Source organism: Gorilla gorilla, chromosome 3, assembly GCF_029281585.2.
Source record: "Gorilla gorilla gorilla isolate KB3781 chromosome 3, NHGRI_mGorGor1-v2.1_pri, whole genome shotgun sequence".
Taxonomy (NCBI): Eukaryota; Metazoa; Chordata; class Mammalia; order Primates; family Hominidae; genus Gorilla; species Gorilla gorilla.
The window spans coordinates 129,046,728-129,065,796 of NC_073227.2; the positions used below are offsets into that span (position 1 = coordinate 129,046,728).

Consider the following 19,069-nt stretch of genomic DNA (forward strand, 5'->3'; position numbering starts at 1 on the left):
AGTTATAAAGGAAATTTAAAAACCTTTAATCCCTATGTTTTTCCAAAGCAAAATGTTTTATTTTTATTTTTTTCTTCATACCAAAGCAAAATATTTTAATTGTTCCAAAGTGTTCCTTACTTATGAAACTGTGGAAATTTCAGAAACATTCTGCTTTACAGTGCCCAGAGAAACTTCCTACATATAAACGCTGGTTCTGGTGTAAATGCATTCATTATTGGTGTTATCACTGGCCTTTACATAACCTAAGATTCGTGTGGCTCCGTTAAGACATAGGTAATATGACTCTGGGGGAGACTCTCACTAATGAACAGTAAGGGCAGCAAGCCTCAACTGTACTTAGAATTGGATACTGCAATGTTTTGATAGTATTTTCATTACGGTCTTCAAACAATTTCTTAACAATTGAGTTGTTAGCTAATTAGAAGTGCAGAACCAATACATGGCATCCTGTAAAAAAAAAAACCACGGGCTTAGTAACAAGCAAATAAAAAATATAAAAACATTGGCTCTATAATGTGTCAATATGCTCTGGACTTATGTAATCAGTGACTCTTAACTCTTGCTCCAAAAGGAAGTTAACATTTGTAGAGTCTTAAAAGATTATATAAAAAAGAAAAGCAAAACAGAAAAAAAAAAATCTTTTAGACCTTCTAGTCCATCCCTAATGACTAATTCTCCATCATATATTTTCATCTATTTGGATTGTAAATGTTGCCCAGACCAGAGATGGCGGTGGCTCACACTAGGGTGTCAGTGGTGGAATGGTGAGGGGCAGATGAACTGGAGATATTTTGGTAGTACAGCCAAAGAGACCTACTAATATTTTGGATGCAGAAGGTTAGTAAGGAGAGAAATCCAGACGACTTTAAGATTTTTGGCCAGAGGGATTTTACCTTTTACCGACATACAGATGACCAAGGGAAGAGCAAAGTTGAGAGGATGAGTTATTCAAAATAGTATTATGGTCATGCCAAGCTATCAGCATTAAGGCATCCCTGTAGAGATGTCCTGTTGACATTTGTGATCCAGGCTGGATGTTTAAAAAAAATTGGTAACATATTACTTTAGCAATTATTATTAATTCTTATTATTACCACGACTACATCGGGAAGTAAAAGCTCAGCAGCCTCCGGCTTTTCCTAACCCTTGAAAAAACCTCTAATATAAAAGGCATTTCTATCCAAAAGTTCCCATTCATCTCCGGCTCTGGGAACCGGGAGCGCCCCCTGTCCAATCAGCTTTCAAATCCCCTGCGACAGCGAGTGGGCGGGGCTCACCTAGACTCCTTGGCCTCCGCTTCTCCGGCTTGGCCACGTTAGAAGTCCCGCAGGTCCTTGAAGGTACACAAATCACCTATATATCCATTGGAAAAATATAGAGTACATTATCACAATTTAAGTTTAATTAGATTAAATAATTTACAACATTTTTTTCAAATCATTTATTTGTTTTATTTAATTTCTTATTTTCTTCTATGAATATAGTAACTCCCTCCGAGCTTTACGGATCTGCGGGTCCTTTCCTCGCGCACGCGCAGTTGTTAGGGAGGGCGGGCCCGTTTCCGGGAGGCGCGTGGGGCTTGAGGCCGATAACGGCTCTTGCTGCTACCAACATGGAGACTTTGTACCGCGTCCCGTTCTTAGTGCTCGAATGTCCCAACCTGAAGCTGAAGAAGCCTCCCTGGTTGCACATGCCGTCGGCCATGACTGTGTATGCTCTGGTGGTGGTGTCTTACTTCCTCATCACCGGAGGTAACTCGGGCTGTCGGGCCCGAGAGGCTGAGGCGCGGAGAACTGACCCGCCCCGGGAGGCGCGTCTGTTCCGCTGACTCTCAGCCCCGGGGGAAGCATAGCTCTGCTTTGGATCTTTTCTGAGGGTGGAGGGGAGTTCTGGGGTCCGAAGTGTTAACGTCCAGGTTTATTCGCCCTCACGCCCTGTCTTGAGAGAATTCGTGTTCTCACTCCCATTGCCTTTCTTCTCCTTCTAGCCCTCCCATCCCAGGGATCCGAGTCAAATATATTTTTCAAAGCCAAATTGTTGCTCTTTTTATTGCTTGCCATACGTTGTTTGATAAATGTCCTGGGAAAGCCTAGTTTGGCCAACTCCGTTTCCGTGGTTGGTTGGTTGATAAAGGTCCTGGGAAGGTCTAATTTGGCCAACTCCGCTTCCATGGTTGGTCAAGAGCTTGTGGGACTTTTAAACTTGTCTTTGTCCTGGAATCTTGGAAGAGACTTGACAGTCTTTAGTTTTGTTGGCTCAAACCTTCGGTTCTGTGTTGCCTTTTGCATGACCTACAATAAATATCAGTGGAATTTTCTGAAATCACAGGTTTGATAAATATTTGAGATTGGAGATGAGATTTGCAGACGATACTGTATTTCAGTGGGCAGAAGTTGAGAATTAAAAAAATAAGATAAATAGCATTACTATTAAACGCTTCTGAATTGTCTATCATTTTATTCTGTCCTTTTCAAATAGAAAATTGCAAAGGGGCGTTGCCTTATGTACTGGTGAGTTGGCAATCCGGCTACAGTCTTTTCAGAGCCACTACCCTTTCAGGCCACAGTTCCAAGATTTACTTAGAACTGTGCTACTGTGTACATTTAGATTTGGGGAAGTAGTGTACTTAACTTGGAAATTATAAAATTAATTTAGATTTTGGGAAGTGGTGTACTTAACCTGGAAATTATAAAATTAAAGCTACGGATTTGGGATAGCAAAAGTAGTTCTACTTTTAAGGGAGTGGCCATATAATTGTTATTTTCATAGATGTTTTGTGAGAATAGTTGGCACTGAAGGGGGAGGATTCAGACGGAGAGAGCTGAGTTCTAGAAGGCACCTTTGAATTTACCCCCTTCCCCCAATCTAGAATAGTGAGAATTAACTTACGTTCATTTAAATAAATTACATTTAAATATTTGAGTTACATTTAAATACTTTTTTGGTAACAAGATACTATCTAGCATTGCATTAGCATTAACCATTAACATTTGCTCATCAAGTTAATAGCTACTGTACTAAATAAAATTTAAAATGCATGTGGCTTTTAAAAATAATAGACTTTTAAAAATAAATAATATAGAATAATTCAGTATTATTATTGAGTGCTCGCTTCGGCAGCACATATACTAAAATTGGAATGATAGGGAGAAGATTACCATGGCCCCTGTGCAAGAATGACTAGCAAATTCGTGAAGCGTTCCATATTTTTGCACAGTTCACGAAGGTCGTTGGACAAAAAAAAAAAGTCATTATTCAATAATAATAATGAATAATGCTAGTTTCTTTCCTGTAACCCTTACTTCCCTTGGAGTCGGATTCTTTGCGAGAAGCCTCAGTTTTCTTTGTGGCCCTCTTTTTTTCCCTGTTGATTATTGTAATGGGGAGATTCTCTGTCCCAACCATTGGGGGAAAGTGGAAAGGATGCCTTTTAGTGGCCAGGTCTATGAGGTATCTTGTATGATGAATTGGTTTTGCCACTGGAAGGGAAGAAGTCTCTTCTAAAAACTGAGTGCACCTTTATAAATAAACTCTTTGTTGCTGACAAATAGTCAGCAAATAGATACTGAGTCCCATTAAGTTTCAGGCACTAGGTACTGGAGATAATAGAACAAAACATAAGGACCCTGACCTCCTGAAGCTTATAATGTCATAGATGAGACATGTTAAATGTCACATAATTTTTTTGTCCATTAAAAATGGTCACAAAAACAGGCCAGGCGCAGTGGCTCACGCCTGTAATCCAACACCTTGGGAGCCTGAGCCAGTTGGATCATTTGAGCCCAGGAGTTCAAGGCCAGCCTGGGCAACATGGCGAAACCCTGTCTCTACTGAAAATACAAAAAATTAACCAGGCGTGGTGGTACACGCCTGTAGTCCCAGCTACTTGTGAGGCTGAGGCAGGAGAATTGCTTGTACCTGGGAGGTGAAGGTTGCAGTGAGCCGAGATGGTGCCACCGCACTCCAGCCTGGGCAACAGAGCAAGGCCCTGTTTCAAAAACAAAAAACAAACCCCAAAATTAGCTAAGCTTGGTGGCGCACGCCTGTAGTCCCAAGTAGCTGGGACTATGGTGCAGGAGTTTGAAGTGGGAGGATCGCCTGAGCCTGGGAAGCTGAGGCTGCAGTAAGCTGTGATGGCACCACTGCACTCCAGCCAGGGTGACAGAGCAAGACCCAGCCCTCTCTCAAAAAATAAAAACAAACGGTGGTTATAAATACGGTGAAAGAAAAGAACAAGAGGTTTTTGAGAAAATAAAGGGAGTTGGAAGCATCATCTGGATTGGACTGGATGTGATTCCTGAGGAAATGGTATGTAAGCCAAAATCTGAAGAGTTCGGGGAAAGGATATGCTAGGCAGAGGGAAACGTAGGGCAAATGTGAGACCAAAAGACCAATTAGGTGGCCTTTGTAGTTGACTGAGACTATACAAGGTTTATGGTAGTGGAGATCAGGATAATATAATGAAAGATATGTTGGAAGTAGATTCAGTAGGTCTTCAATTCACTGGGTGTAGGGGAAGAATGAAGTGGGAAGGAATCTTACAGGTTTCTGGTTTGAGCACCTGAATAGATGGAAGTATCATTTCCTGAGATTGAGAAAACAAAGTTTTTGGTGGAAAATGGTGCACCAGAGGTTGTTTTGGGGTAAAATTAGTTGGATATGTCACATGTGCAGATGGGAATCTAGACCTGAGAAAAGAGGCCTGTGTTGAAGTTGGTCAACTAACAGACATTTCTGGAACTCCCATGAGACATTGAAGAGTATAGGCAAAGTCCAAAGTCCCTGTTCTTGAGGAGCTTACATGTAATTCTAATGGTACTGGCATTATTTGAGAGGCCTTGGCACATCACATTGAGAGTCTTTGGCACATCACATTGAGAGTCTTTGGCACATCACATTGAGAGTCTTTAGCACATGAAATTGAAAGCCCTGGGAGTTCATTTTGGAGAGAAGTAGAAGAGGACAGTGGACCAATCCCTGAGGGCCTCCAACATTTAGTGGTTTTATAAAAGAAGAGGCCCAATAGAGAGGTAGCAAGAAAACATGAAGAGGAGTATCACAAAAGCCATAAGAAGAGGTGTTTTTCAAGAAATTGGTTTAGTAAACTGGATTGAGTGCTTCTGAGAAGTCTCCTAAGATGAGAACTGAAAAGTGTCCATTGAATTTGACAACATGGAGATCATTGGTGACCTTAGAAAGAGCAGTATCAATGGTTGCAGAAGCCAGATTGGATTGAGTTGAAGAATGAAGGGTAAGTAAGAAAGGGGAGATGGCAAGTTTGCCTAAGTCTTCCAGAAGAAAGTCTGACTCCCTTTCAGAAAGCAAAGATAGAAATAGGATGTTAGCTAAGAGGATCTGAAGTCAAGGAGGGTTGATGTAGGGAAGGAGAGCTTGAAAATACAGGAGAGAGGAGAGATATCCAAAGGAATAAAGTCCCTGAGAGTCCAAGTGGGAATGGACTCCTGGTAATTGCAAAAGGGATCCCACATAATAGGAGGTGGGAATCTTCCTCTTTGTAGCTGGAAAGAAGGAGGTGAGGATGGATGCAGGTACCAGGTATTTGTAGATTTGGTGGGGAAAAGACAAGGGAATTCCTATAGGATTGTTTTGTCAGGCTAGGATAAGGGAGATAGGCTTGTTATGCTTAAGAAAAGCTGGAGATGAAGATGTTTGAGAACAGTGGAGAAGGCAGAGTAGATGTTGACAGTGGGAGATGGAGAAAACTATTAGTGCTGATGAACATTAATGTTAATGATCACGATGACATTATGACATAATGGTGGACATTAGTGTTAATGATTATGAATCTCTAGTATTGCCATTCTGCCTGATGGCGTGGTTTTAAAATGTCTCCTTGTTTTACATTTAAGCAATTTCTCTAGTTATTTTTCAATTTACAGAAACAAATCTAAGCATATCTGAGACAATTTTTGTGAACTGAAGTAGAGCCTTTAATTTTAAATCCCCTTTATACTAAAGTCATTCCTGAGTATTAGCAACTCTTATTGGATGAATTTCCTTTATGAAATTTGTACTTCATTTAAATATCATACAGTTTTCAAAGTAATTCTAAAACATTGAGTTGAATGTCTGAATGATTTATCAGAACCTTAGATGAGTTGGGCCACATTTGGTTATAATAATACAATCAAAGCATTCCTATTTAAAAGTAAATGAACCTTGGCTGGGTGCAGTGGCTCACACCTGTAATCCCAGCACTTTGGGAGACTGAGGCAGGTGGATCACCTGAGGTCAGGAGTTCGAGACCAGCCTGACCAATATGGTGAAATCCCGTCTCTACTAAAAATACAAAAATTAGCTGGGCATGGTGGTGGGCGCCTGTAGGCCCAGCTACTTGGGAGGCTGAGGCAGGAGACTTGCTTCAACTTGGGTGGCGGAGTTTGGCAGTAAGCCAAGTGGCGCCACCGCACTCTCAGCCTGGGTGACAGAGTGAGACTGTGTCTCAAGAAAAAGTAAATGAACCTTAAGAGACAATGAAAACTATAATCCTATTTTCAAAAATTAGTAATACAATCTAATCTGTTCTGTTGTCTTTCTTATAGGAATAATTTATGATGTTATTGTTGAACCTCCAAGTGTCGGTTCTATGACTGATGAACATGGACATCAGAGGCCAGTAGCTTTCTTGGCCTACAGGTAAAAGATACCTTTTTGAATGATTTGGTGGTGGGAAAGAAGGTTGCTGTGGTATGCCAACTTATTTTAAAATAGAGTAAAACCTATGGGATCCATGTGTATTTAGACAACAGCTGTTTTAAAATGCTGGATTCTGAAATGGCAGAAAGTGAGTCAAGAACAAGAGTATATTATTTATTTATTAAGAAATAAAGTATTTCATAATGATGTATTACCAATTTACAGTAGGGTGTCAGTTTAAACTACATTTATAGATTGTTCTGGGGGTCAGCGAACTATAGCTGCTTTTTTCTTTTCCCCAAAAAAGTTTTATTGGAAGTAAGCATGCCCATGTGTTTTATATGATCTATGGCTGCTTTTAAGCTACAGTGGCTGAGTTGAGTAAGTATGACACAAACCACATACCCTGCAAGCCTAAGATATTTACTATATGGGTATTTAAGAAAATATTTTTGGACTATACCCTGGTCTATACCATTAAATAACAAAAGTATTTTTGAGACTTGAGGGTTCTGTTTCATCAGTGAAACCCTGTTCCAGTGTGGTTTTGTTCACCTGAACAATGCTTATATTGCTTTCTAAAATTTACTTGATAAATATCTACCAAAACATAGCCATATATTTATATTTGCAGTAATGCTATTTATGCATAGAATATTTCTGGAAAGATTTATTAGTATTCTCTGTGGAGGGGAGTTAATAATGACAGGTTGATGGTAGGGTGGTTTTTCATAGTACCCTCTTTCACACTGTTTGAATTTTGAACTTGGTACATATATTGTGTTTTCAGTGAAAACAATTGACCAAAAAAAAAAATACCCTGTTTACATATGCCTATGTATAATCATCCCTTTAACGAGAAATTTTCTTCTTGAGGTCCCTGAACTATGAGAATTTGATAAAAGCTCTGTATCCCTAGAAAAATCACACACACACACAGACTTTTACCTATAATTATAGGGGTTTGTAGTTCACTGAAGTTCTTATGGGGCTCATGGAGCCTTATTTAAGAACAGTTTCTTTTTAAAATATTTCCATTTGAAACAAGAAGTTTATTATTATTAACATAAAACTTCAAGAAACACATCTAACCAATTCAAAATTGGTTTGAAATTGATAGTAGAAATTTAAATAGCATAACTTTTAAAAAAAAGACCGGGCGCGGTGGCTCACGCCTCTAATCCCAGCACTTTGGGAGGCCGAGGTGGGCGGATCACGAGGTCAGGAGATTGGGACTATCCTGGCTAACCCGGTGAAACCCTGTCTCCACTAAAAATACAAAAAATTAGCCAGGCGTGGTGGCACGCGCCTGTAGTCCCAGCGATCTGGGAGGTGGAGGTTGCAGTGAGCCGAGATCGTGCCACAGCACTCCAGCCTGGGCGACAGCAAGACTCCATCTCAAAAAAAAAAAAAGCTAAGCTAAAGTTCTGGGTAAAGCGTTCGTATACATAAAATATGAGTATTTATTTTACATAAACAGCTGTGTTAGTTGAGGTTTTACAACTTTTTTTGAATGTGAACTCCATGAAGACAAAGATTTTTGTCTGTTTTATTCATTGTTGTATATCCCCCAGAACCTAAAACAGTTCTTGCTACCTAATAGACTCAATAAATATCTGTTGAATGTACAGATGAATATCCAGAGGTACAGTAAAATAGTTGTAAGGCTAAGAATAAGAAATATAACACAAAAATGTTTTGGCACAAAAACGGAAATAGGAATTTCTATTTAAGGGGAAACATTTCTATTTATTATCTTTCTATGGTCATTCTTTTCTTTTCCAGAGTAAATGGACAATATATTATGGAAGGACTTGCATCCAGCTTCCTATTTACAATGGGAGGTTTAGGTTTCATAATCCTGGACCGATCGAATGCACCAAATATCCCAAAACTCAATAGATTTCTTCTTCTGTTCATTGGATTCGTCTGTGTCCTATTGAGTTTTTTCATGGCTAGAGTATTCATGAGAATGAAACTGCCGTAAGTTATTTGTGTAATCAGCACCTTATGTTGCAAATTGGTAAAATGATTACCTGGAAAATGTAACGTCATAGGACATTTAATTTAACTTTCATTTACATGGGTGAAAAATCCAGAAACCAAATGTATTTGTAACTTGGTCAGGTTACAGCTATAGTTAATAAAAATTGAAACTAATAGATCTTCTTAGTTGTTATCCCCATGAATGTTCATGAGAGAAAATTTAGTTACTTTGTCCTGGCATCAATGACTGAAGATAGTCATTGTTTCTTTTTTTTTTCTTTTTTTTTTTTTTGAGACGGAGTTTCGCTCTTGTTGCCCAGGCTGGAAATGCAATGGCACAATCTTGGCTCACTGCAACCTCTGTCTCCCAGGCTCAAGTGATGCTCCTGCCTCAGCCTTCTGAGTAGCTGGGATTACAGGCATGCACCACAGCACTCAGCTATTTTTTGTATTTTTAGTAGAGATGGGGTTTCACAATGTTGACCAGGCTGATCTTGAACTCCTGGGCTCAGGTGATCCTCCTGCCTCGGCCTTCCAAAGTGCTGGGATTATAGGCATGAGCTACCGCGTCCAGCTGTCATTGTTTCTTTAAAATGCCTTTTGGCTAATCTGTAACACAGGATTCCAGTAGTATTAATGGTAGGGAATAGCTTCAGATCACTCACTGTTGCCGCTCTTTGAATATTGGTGGGAAGAAAACCCATTATGCCTTGTAAGGGAAAAGAGAGTTACTGCCTTTCAAAAAGATAGGAAAAGGATATTTATATATTTGTGTGTGTGTGTGTGTGTGTGTGTGTGTGTGTGTGTGTGTTTAATGTGTATTTAAAGATTATTTTGATTCAGAAAACTTTTCAATATCTTTAGAAGAAAAATAAGATGGTTTATGGCATCTTTCATAATTCTGTTTAAGATTATTTACTTGAAATGTGAACAAATACAATCACATTTCCATATATTCTAATTTAATTCATGGATGCATTAGTAACTACAGTAATGACAGGAAATTTGGGCAAGCATACCACAAATATTAGCTCTTAGTATTTTATTTTTAGTATTTTATTTTTTAGGGACTGTATTAAACATCAAGTGTCAACTATACTGATTTCTTAGTGTGTTTGAATTTTACAAATTCACTTGTTCTGTGACTTAACCTGTCCATTGTCTGTAACACACCTGGGGTAGAATGGGCAAAAGTACGTGATGATCCCACAATCATCGTGTTCCCATTTTAGTCCTGGCAGGATGGGAGGGAAAGCATGGAGTTCTTTGTCAGCTGAATATCTGTGTGGCCATATAGCTGCCTCAGTTTCCTCTGGCAGCAGCTCTTTTTTTTTTTTTTGAGATGGAGTCTCACATTGTTGCCCAGGCTGGAGTGCAGTGGTGCAATCTCGGCTCACTGCAACCTCCGCCTCCCAGGTTCAAGAGATTTTCCTGCGTCAGCCTTACAAGTAGCTGGGATTACAGCCTCAGCGTCCCAAGTAGCTGGGATTACAGGCGCCCGCCACCACACCCAGCTAATTTTTTTTGTATTTTTAGTAGAGACAAGTTTTCACTATGTTGGCCAGGCTGTTCTGGAACGCTTGACTTCATGATCCACCCGCCTCAGCCTCCCAAAGTGCTGGGATTATAGGTGTGAGCCACTGTGCCCGGCCAGCAGCTCTTATTTTCATTTGGGGAAGGCATTTCTGGCTATTGGCTAAGTTGTATGAAGACTAAGGTACTCCAGCCTCTTCTTTTTGTTCCTTGTTTTTCTGCTCCTAGTGGAAGTAAGTCACCATAGCCTGGTAAGGTGTACTGGTATAGAAAAGACTGAAGTTTTCATTAGCAGAGCAAGAAAAGAAGAGACTCCCAGATAGAATAAAGAGGTTACTGAAAGGCTCGTGCCTGTAATCCCAGCACTTTGGGAGGCTGAAGCGGGCGGATCACAAGGTCAGGAGATCAAAACCATCCTGGCTAACATGGTGAAACCCCATCTCTTACTAAAAATACAAAAAATGAGCCAGGCATGGTGTCGGGTGCCTGTAGTCCCAGCTACTCGGGAGGCTGAGGCAGGAGAATGGCGTGAACCCAGGAGGCAGAGCTTGCAGTGAGCCAGGATCATGCCACTGCACTCCAGCCTGGGCGACAGAGTAAGACTCCATCTCAAAAAAAAAAAAAAAAAAGAAAATTTACAACCAAAACAAAAGAAACCTTTGGAGGCATGTGTCAGAACAAAGAAAGTGTCCTGGTTTTGCTTATAGAATCAAATATGTTCTCATTCTACCTATTGTTTTCATTCTACACAGTGTTTTCCTTCTTTATAGTTTTAGGTCCTCTTCCTAGGAGTGAGTCTATTAAGAAAATAGGTGTTTATCTTTTAGCTTTGGCATTTGACTTTCAGGATAATAGAGCTATCTGCTACTGACAGAAAAGCTTTGACAAGTGTTTAATACTCTGGATTGCCTTCATCTTACTTTTGCAATCATTTATGTGAACATTTGTCTTCCTGTCCGCATTCTGTAGGCTACTATGTAACATCGTTGACTAAATCCAAACTTTAGGCTAGGGAAAAAGGGTATACTTTCTGGGTTTCAGTTGTAGATTATGTTTAGATCTAATCAAAACAGGACAGTGGTCCAAACAGAAAATTGCTATTTTCTGTATCTTGTTATGCAGCTAAATCTAGGATTTGAATTTTTAAGATGAATTTGTGGTTCCCTTTGTGATATCATTTCTCATCTGCAGCTCCTAATGCCTGGTACCTTGGGTATGGAGTGAGGAGAGACAATGGACAGTTTTATATAAGAAATGGAAGTAATGATACTATCTTTCCTGGAATATTTGCAGGCCCCAGAGGAGATGATGAGCAAGGACTGTTGGCCTGTATTACACACAACAGGATTGTAGTTACTATCCCAGCAAGGAAAGGGTGTATCTTTCTTCTTTCATGCAAATTATCTATGATGACCTAACAGTTTGATTATAGTGAGTGGACTTAACCACAACAATAAAAAAGATGTCAAAAAAACACCAATAGCCACTGGTTTTTCCAAATCAACTATGTTTCTAGCATCTGAGATAAAGGATGGCTGTATCATAAGATGCACCATGATAACCTCCAGGGTGGAATTCTTTTTTACAAAGATGTTACCTTTAGCGAGAGATGCCTTTGAAAAGGAGAAAACAGTAGCACTGAAACAGTATTACTGGTTCTGTTTTCTGATATATGCTTTTTTGAAAGACCTGATGTTTCCCCTATTGATATAATTTTACTAATTAAAACATGTTTTATTTGATGTCTTGAGTTTTGAAGAAACATCGAAAATGAATGACTGTTGGCTGGGCACAGTGGCTCAGGCCTGTAATCCCAGCATTTTGGGAGGCCGAGGTGTGCAGATCACTTGAGGTCGGGAGTTCAAGACCAGCCTGGTCAACATGGTGAAACCCAGTCTCTACTAAAAAATAAAAAAATTAGCTGGGCGTGGTAGTACACGCCTGTAATCCCAGCTATTTGGGAGGCTGAAGCACGAGAATTGCTTGAACCCAGGAGGCAGAGGTTGCAGTGAGTCGAAATTGTGCCACTGCATTCCAGGCTCGGTGACAGAGTGGGACTCCATCTCAAAAAAAAAAAAAAGAATAAAGAATGATTGTTTATTAGCTTTGCACACATAGCAGTACATTTAAAAGGAAAATATTAAACTGTAGTCCCTAATATTTTTATTAGTACAGTCTCAAAGGAGTAATTTTCACTGTGAAAATGAAAATATTCTAATATAATTTATGAGATAATGTATGTGAAATCATGTATGTATGCGTCTGTATGTTCACTGCATTTTAAATATACATAGACTCAAAGGAAATAATGTTCGGTTACTGAGTAGAAGACTGGTACACGTTTGAACTTGATTCTTCTGAAAAAAGAATGAATCTTCATTAGATTGTCTTTAGCCTCCACTCTTAGGGCAGCTTTAACTTAAAAGCAGAATCTTTTTCTTTTCTTTTCTTTTCTTTTTTCCTTTTTTGAGACAGAGTCTTGCTCTATCACCCAGGCTAGAGTGCAATGGCGCGGTCTTGGCTCACTGCTACCTCCACCTCCCAGGTTCAAGCCATTGTCCTGCCTCAGCCTCCCGAGTAGCTGGGATTACAGGCATGCGCCACCGTGCCAGGCTAATTTTTGTATTTTTAGTAGAGACGAGGTTTTGCCATTTTGGCAGAGGCTGGTCTCGAACTCCTGACCTCAAGTGATCTGCCTGCCTCGGCCTCCCAAAGTGCTGGGATTACAGGCGTGAGCCACCATGCCCGGCCAAAAGCAGAATCTTAAAAAAAAAAAAAAAATAAAAGGTGGCCTGTGGTGGCATGGTAATGCCCTAAAGTCAGGCGAGGTGTTCAATTGGAGATGGAGGAATGGGTTCCTACATTCAGGCAAGTCTGTTATAAAGCTGTATAAAACTACTTGAAATAGATACTATCATATAATTGAGGACAAAAGGTCTGCCTTATTTCAGCTGGCAAAAATGGCTTTTTAGCAATTTCACCTAGTGTATATTAAGCTTGAGAAGAAAAGCTAAGGATCTTCTGGATGAATCCTGAGATCATGGGATCAGTTCAGAAAACAAGTTCTCTTAAAGGGAGAAAGGAATAAAAAATATGAATGTAATAATATTTAAACTAACATCATTTAGGGAATGATATGATGCATATATGTGATTCCATGTAATTGAAAATACATAAATACTAAAACATTGCATTCATTTTCGACAGATCTCTTTCTAAAGCGTTTGTTGTATTACACGTTAACACTCACATTTGTATGTAGCAAATATTTATTATTTGATAACTGTTATTTGCTGGACACTGTGAGATTAAACATAATTTAACCTTCTCCACTGAGGGTCATTTTTCATTTCTGTTATGCATAGTCCTACTTTTCAGTTTTGTTGATTTCACTGGCCTGTCACTTGTCATGGTGATCAGTATATACCTATTGTAATTTCATCCTTTCCGTCTTCTTCTTTTCAGTTTGCTGGTTATTCTATGACTTAAGGGAATAGATAACCTAGCTATTAATTACCTTTTAAATCAGTTCTGGCTGAAGGAGAGCTTAATGGCTTGGCTTTGTAACCATACTTTCAGATGTTTGAGAATCTCTTTCATTTCCTTCCAGATTTGGAGCTATATTTTAGAGAGTTAAGGCTGTAGAGAAACTAGCAGCTGGATTGTTTCAGCGACTAAAAAGCTGATATCCGAGGTTCATTTTTAGCAAATAAGGGACGTAATTCATTCTAAAGAAACAAAACATTTGTACAGCTGCTGAGGACAATGTGTAGTAGAGAGGGTGAGGAATTTGGAGTCCAGTTTTGGCCTGCCACTTAATAGCTCTGAGACTTTGGATTAGTTCTGTGAACTCTCTTGGCCTCAGGTTCCAAACCTGTTAAATGAAGTATTAATGTACCTTGGGGAGTTACAGTTGTCAAGATTAATGAGAAGGTGTGCTCTCAATCATAATGTAAGTGTTAACCAATGTCAGTGTTTTCATTCTAAAGATAGAGTCCTAAAAGTTCTGTTTCAAGTTAGATTATGGCCACAGTTTCAAAAATAAATGAATAAACCATTACTGTTTTGGTTTTGTTTCATTTTGAGACGGAGTCTCGCTCTGTTGCCCAGGCTGGAGTGCAGTGGTGTGATCTCGGCTCACTACAAACTCTGCCTCCCAGGTACATACCATTCTCCTGCCTCAGCCTCCCTAGTAGCTGGGACTACAGGCGCCCGCCACCATGCCCAGCTCATTTTTTGTATTTTTAGTAGAGATGGGGTTTCACCGTGTTAGCCAGTGATCTCCTAACCTCGTGATCCGCCTGCCTCGGCCTCCCAAAGTGCTAGGATTACAGGCGTGAGCCACCGTGCCCAGCCTGAATAAACCATTACTGTTTCTAAAAGAAGAAAGTGAGGTTTCCATTTCTAGGACCATTGGAGTGGGTAGTAGACCAGGAGTGAGGAGACTTGTGTTTTAATGCTGGTTCTGTTCTTTTCTGGCCTTGTGATTTTGAGCAAACCACTTAATTGCTGTCACACTCTTCATCTGTAAAATGAGACTAATCCTTGTTTCACACACCCTTTTAAGATTGTTGCAAGGGTTAAATGCAATAATGAATGTGGTAGTGTTTTGAGAAGTTTCTGTTAGTGCTAACCTAGCACAGTGCTTTCCTTAATATACAGAGGCACTGAGTGATGATTGAAAGAATGGCCTTAAAGATTAAATAGAAGGTCCTTCATGGTGGCTTCTCCTGTCTCTAGTTGGTTTTTGAGTTCTTGATTTACTTTTTATTGTATTTATCTATGGTTTTACTTATGTAAAATTCTCACAGGCCTGAATATAAGATTATGAAATTTTCTAGGTCAAGAGAGGGGGCTAAATGATTGAGTATACATTATAGTAAGTGTATTTCAACAATTTTATTTTTATTTCTTACCAAGAAGTATAGTAATGTATTTGTTCTTCTTTTCTTTTTTCTAACATGCTATCATTATAGCATTATAATATTTCTTAGTATCTCCAAAATTGTCCTTAAGGTAAAACTATTTTAAGTTTGGCAGCTTTGAACAGGACATGTCTATTTAAATATTCTTTTCTATCTAAATATAGGTTGACAAGCATGGGTCACCCACTAGTTACAAGGAAGGATACCATAATATATAGCTATATTAAGAGACAGAGTACAAAGTGTATATTCACATATAGGTATATGCAAATGACAAGAAGTTACTCCTAATGAGTCTTTAGTACCCTTGTTTCATAGTGTAAGCTAGCTGTTGGGTAACTTCTACTACAGAGTGCAGATATTAGTGGATGCTTGCTTAAAATCTTCTTGAACCTTTTTTTTTTTTCTTGTGAAGCTTATGTTTTCAAGTATCCTTTTTGTGACACATCAGGCATTATAGTAGCAAATTTATGTGAGGTCTTTAAATTCAATGTATATATCCAAAGAGCCTTTTAATTTTTTTTTTTTTTTTTTTGTGGGGGACGGAGTCTGGCTCTGTTGCCAGGCTGGAGTGCAGTGGCATGATCTCGGTTCAGTGCAATCTCCGCCTCCCAGGTTCAAGTGATTCTCCAGCCTCAGCATCCTGAGTAGCTGGGACTACAGGCGTGCACTACCACACCCAGGTAATTTTTGTATTTTTAGTAGAGATGGGGTTTCACTGTGTTGGCCAGGATGGTTTCAATCTCTTGACCTCGTGATCCGCCTGCCTCAGCCTCCCAAAGTGCTGGGATTATAGGCGTGAGTCACTGTGCCCAGCCAAACCTTTTTATTTTTAAATTTTTGTTAAGTTTTGGATTTGGGAGGAGGTGAGAAGTATCTGGGTGTCAAGGTGGTTGTGTTAGATGAAAGTTCTCTTTACTCAGAGTGTGTGGATTGGCCAGGCTGATATAGCAGAAAGAAAAGAGTGTGTGAGTTCTAGGTTGATTGCATTGGCTGAACATAAGTCTAATCATACAGGGAGTCCAGTGAGTTCAGAAGCCGAAAGGGAGGGAAGTCACATTTTTGAGTGTTTGCTGTGTGCCAAGCACTGGAGGAGACCTCAGTAGTGTCAAGTAGTTTTTAAATCCTACGTTACCAGTGAAGAAACTTGGGACTCTAAAAATAGCAGCTAACATTTGTCAAGTGCATGTAACTATGAGTAGCAATTACTATATGAGTAGATTCTCTTATAATCCTTAAAACCCTTTGAGGTAACTCCATTTTACAGATGAGGAAACTGAGTGAGGTTTGCCAGGCTCATGCAGTAAGTGGTAGAAGCAGGGTCAAAAGAAAAAGTGTTCTGAAGCCGTCAGTGAGTATAAGGTGTTGTAAACCTTTTTTTTTTTTTTTTTTTGAGACGGAGTCTTGCACTATTGCCCAGGCTGGAGCATGGGGTTTCACCGTGTTAGCCAGGATGTTTTGTTTTGTTTTGTTTTGTTTTGTTTTGTTTTTTCTTTTTTTTTTTTGAGATGGAGTTTCACTCTGTTTGCCCAGGCTGGAGTGCAATGGCACAATCTTGGCTCACTGCAACCTCCACCTCCTGGGTTCAAGCAATTCTCCTGCCTCAGCCTCCTAAGTAGCTGAGATTACAGGCGTCTGTCACCACGCCCAGCTAATTTTTGTAGTTTTAGTAGAGGTGGGTTTTCACCATGTTGGCTAGGCTGGTCTCGAACTCCTGACCTGGTGCTCCACCTGCCTCGGCTTCCCAAAGTGCTGGGATTATAGGCATGAGCTACCATGCCCAGCCCAACCCTTTCTTAATGTGGATACTTGTACATAATTTTTCCATTTTTTTTCCTGATCCTGTAGATTCTTAATAATAGACTTTAAGGGTTTATTGCCAAAGGAAAGGTTTGGAACTTTTATAACACCAGATTTAATGCTTTAATTTAAAGGGGATTTCAGGGCCTAACTTGCACATTTAATAAAAGGATCTCCTGTTTGACCAGCATGAAGTTTGACCTTACCAGCAGATACAGCTAAAGCTCCTAACTGTTATCCAGACATTTCCTAAAGTATTAGAGGTTCAGGGGCAGATGTTTGTGCACACTTTTTTGAAGTCTCAGAGGCTCACCTCCCAGTCCTGAATAGCTTCTGATTCTCCCACTTCTCTTCTGGTAATATTAGAGTTTTTAGAAATCCAAACCAGTTTCTTTACATAAAAAAACATTTTGATTTTGTTGCACTTCTGAGAGCCTAAAATAAATTGATTCTGACTCTTAACTTTAACTTTTAGATATCATTTTCTTTTCTTTACTTCCTTTTCTTATTCTGTGTTGTTTGGCATACTGCTTTGTAACTTTAAGAGGGAAGGGCCAGGCGCGGTGGCTTACACCTGTAATTCCAGCACTTTGGGAGGCCGAGGTGGATGGATTAACTGAGGTCGGGCATTTGAGACCAGCCTGGCCAAGATGGTGAAACCCCGTGTCTACTAAAAATAGAAAAAGTTAGCTGGGCGTGGTGGCAGTCACCTGTAATCCCAGCTACTTGGGAGGCTGAGGCAGGAGAATCGCTTGAACCCAGGAGGCAGAGGTTGCAGTGAGCTGAGATTGCACCATTGCACTCTAGCCTGGGCAACAAGAGCAAAACTCCATCTCAAAAAAAAAAAAAAAAAAAAAACTTTGCCGGGCTTCACGCGTGTAATCCCACCAGTTTGGAAGGCCAAGGCAGGAGGATCACCTGAAGTCAGGAGTTCCAGACCAACCTGGCCAACATGGCGAAAACCTGTCTATAAAAATACAAAAGTTAGCTAGGTGTGGTGGCACGCTCCTGTAATCCCAGCTACTTGGGAGGCTGAGGCAGGAGAACCACTTGAACCCGGGAGGCGGAGGTTGCAGTGAGCTGAGATCACACCATTGCACTCCAGCCTGGGTGACAAGAGCAAAACTCCGTCTCAAAAAAAAAAAGGAAAAAGAGGGAAGGATAGTAGAACTGAGGCGCAGTAATTTATTTGTATATTGGGGTGAGGGGGGCAAAATATGAAATAAGGACCATAATAAAGAATCACGCAATTATATTTTTGGATTGTTATTTGATATATCATAAAATTTGTTTTGGCATTTTGAAATACTATAATAATAAGAGAATATAAAAACAATTCTTTTCACTTTTTGTGCTTATAATTATATTTCTGCAGGGGCTATCTGATGGGTTAGAGTGCCTTTGAGAAGAAATCAATGGATACTGGATTTGCTCCTGTCAATGAAGTTTTAAAGGCTGTACCAATCCTCTAATATGAAATGTGGAAAAGAATGAAGAGCAGCAGTAAAAGAAATATCTAGTGAAAAAACAGGAAGCGTATTGAAGCTTGGACTAGAATTTCTTCTTGGTATTAAACAGACAAGTTTATCACAGAATTTTTTTTCCTGCTGGCCTATTGCTATACCAATGATGTTGAGTGGCATTTTCTTTTTAGTTTTTCATTTCTTAAAATATATTCCATATCTACAACTATAATATCAAATAAAGTGATTATTTTTTACAACCCTCTTAACTTTTTTGGAGATGACATTTCTGGTTTTCAGAAATTAACATAAAATCCAGAAGCAAGATTCCATAAGCTGAGAACTCTGGACAGCTGATCAGCTTTACCTATGGTGCTTTGCCTTTAACTAGAGTGTGTGATGGTAGATTATTTCAGATATGTATGTAAAACTGTTTCCTGAACAATAAGATGTATGAACGGAGCAGAAATAAATACTTTTTCTAATTAATACCTTTTATATTTGTTTTTTAACTGACAGTGTTAAGTTTTTGGTCTATTAATCATTCATTCCCATCTTATGACTTTCTTTAGCTACTTTTGGTAGCCTAAGATTTCAAAATATGGTTGGCAGGATGCCTTGAGAATTAGCATCTTTATATCCTTGTAAATATTCAAGCACAGGCTGCGTATCTATGTCAGAGTTGTCAATGTGAATGTGCTA

General features: G+C 39.5%; 1 protein-coding gene and 1 non-coding gene across 2 annotated transcripts; both read left to right on the forward strand.

The window, feature by feature from the left end:
• Positions 1 to 1,536: 1,536 nt before the first annotated feature.
• Positions 1,537 to 18,856, forward strand: OSTC (oligosaccharyltransferase complex non-catalytic subunit). Its single transcript, XM_004040261.5, has 4 exons — positions 1,537 to 1,754; positions 6,567 to 6,660; positions 8,446 to 8,643; positions 18,280 to 18,856. Exons 1-4 carry the CDS (start codon positions 1,616 to 1,618, stop codon positions 18,296 to 18,298), a joined length of 450 nt encoding a protein of 149 aa, XP_004040309.1. The 5' UTR covers positions 1,537 to 1,615; the 3' UTR covers positions 18,299 to 18,856.
• Positions 3,108 to 3,214, forward strand: LOC115934382 (U6 spliceosomal RNA). Its single transcript, XR_004070195.1, has one exon. It is a non-coding gene; the product is annotated as a U6 spliceosomal RNA (small nuclear RNA).
• Positions 18,857 to 19,069: the final 213 nt, after the last annotated feature.

What these genes read in the sequence shown, in the direction of transcription:
- OSTC (XM_004040261.5), top strand. Translation starts at nt 1,616, where the DNA reads ATGGAGACTTTGTACCGCGTCCCGTTCTTAGTGCTCGAATGTCCCAAC. An exon ending in TTACTTCCTCATCACCGGAG is followed by an intron (nt 1,755 to 6,566) that starts GTAACTCGGGCT and finishes TCTTTCTTATAG; the next exon opens with GAATAATTTATGATGTTATT. An exon ending in GTAGCTTTCTTGGCCTACAG is followed by an intron (nt 6,661 to 8,445) that starts GTAAAAGATACC and finishes TTTCTTTTCCAG; the next exon opens with AGTAAATGGACAATATATTA.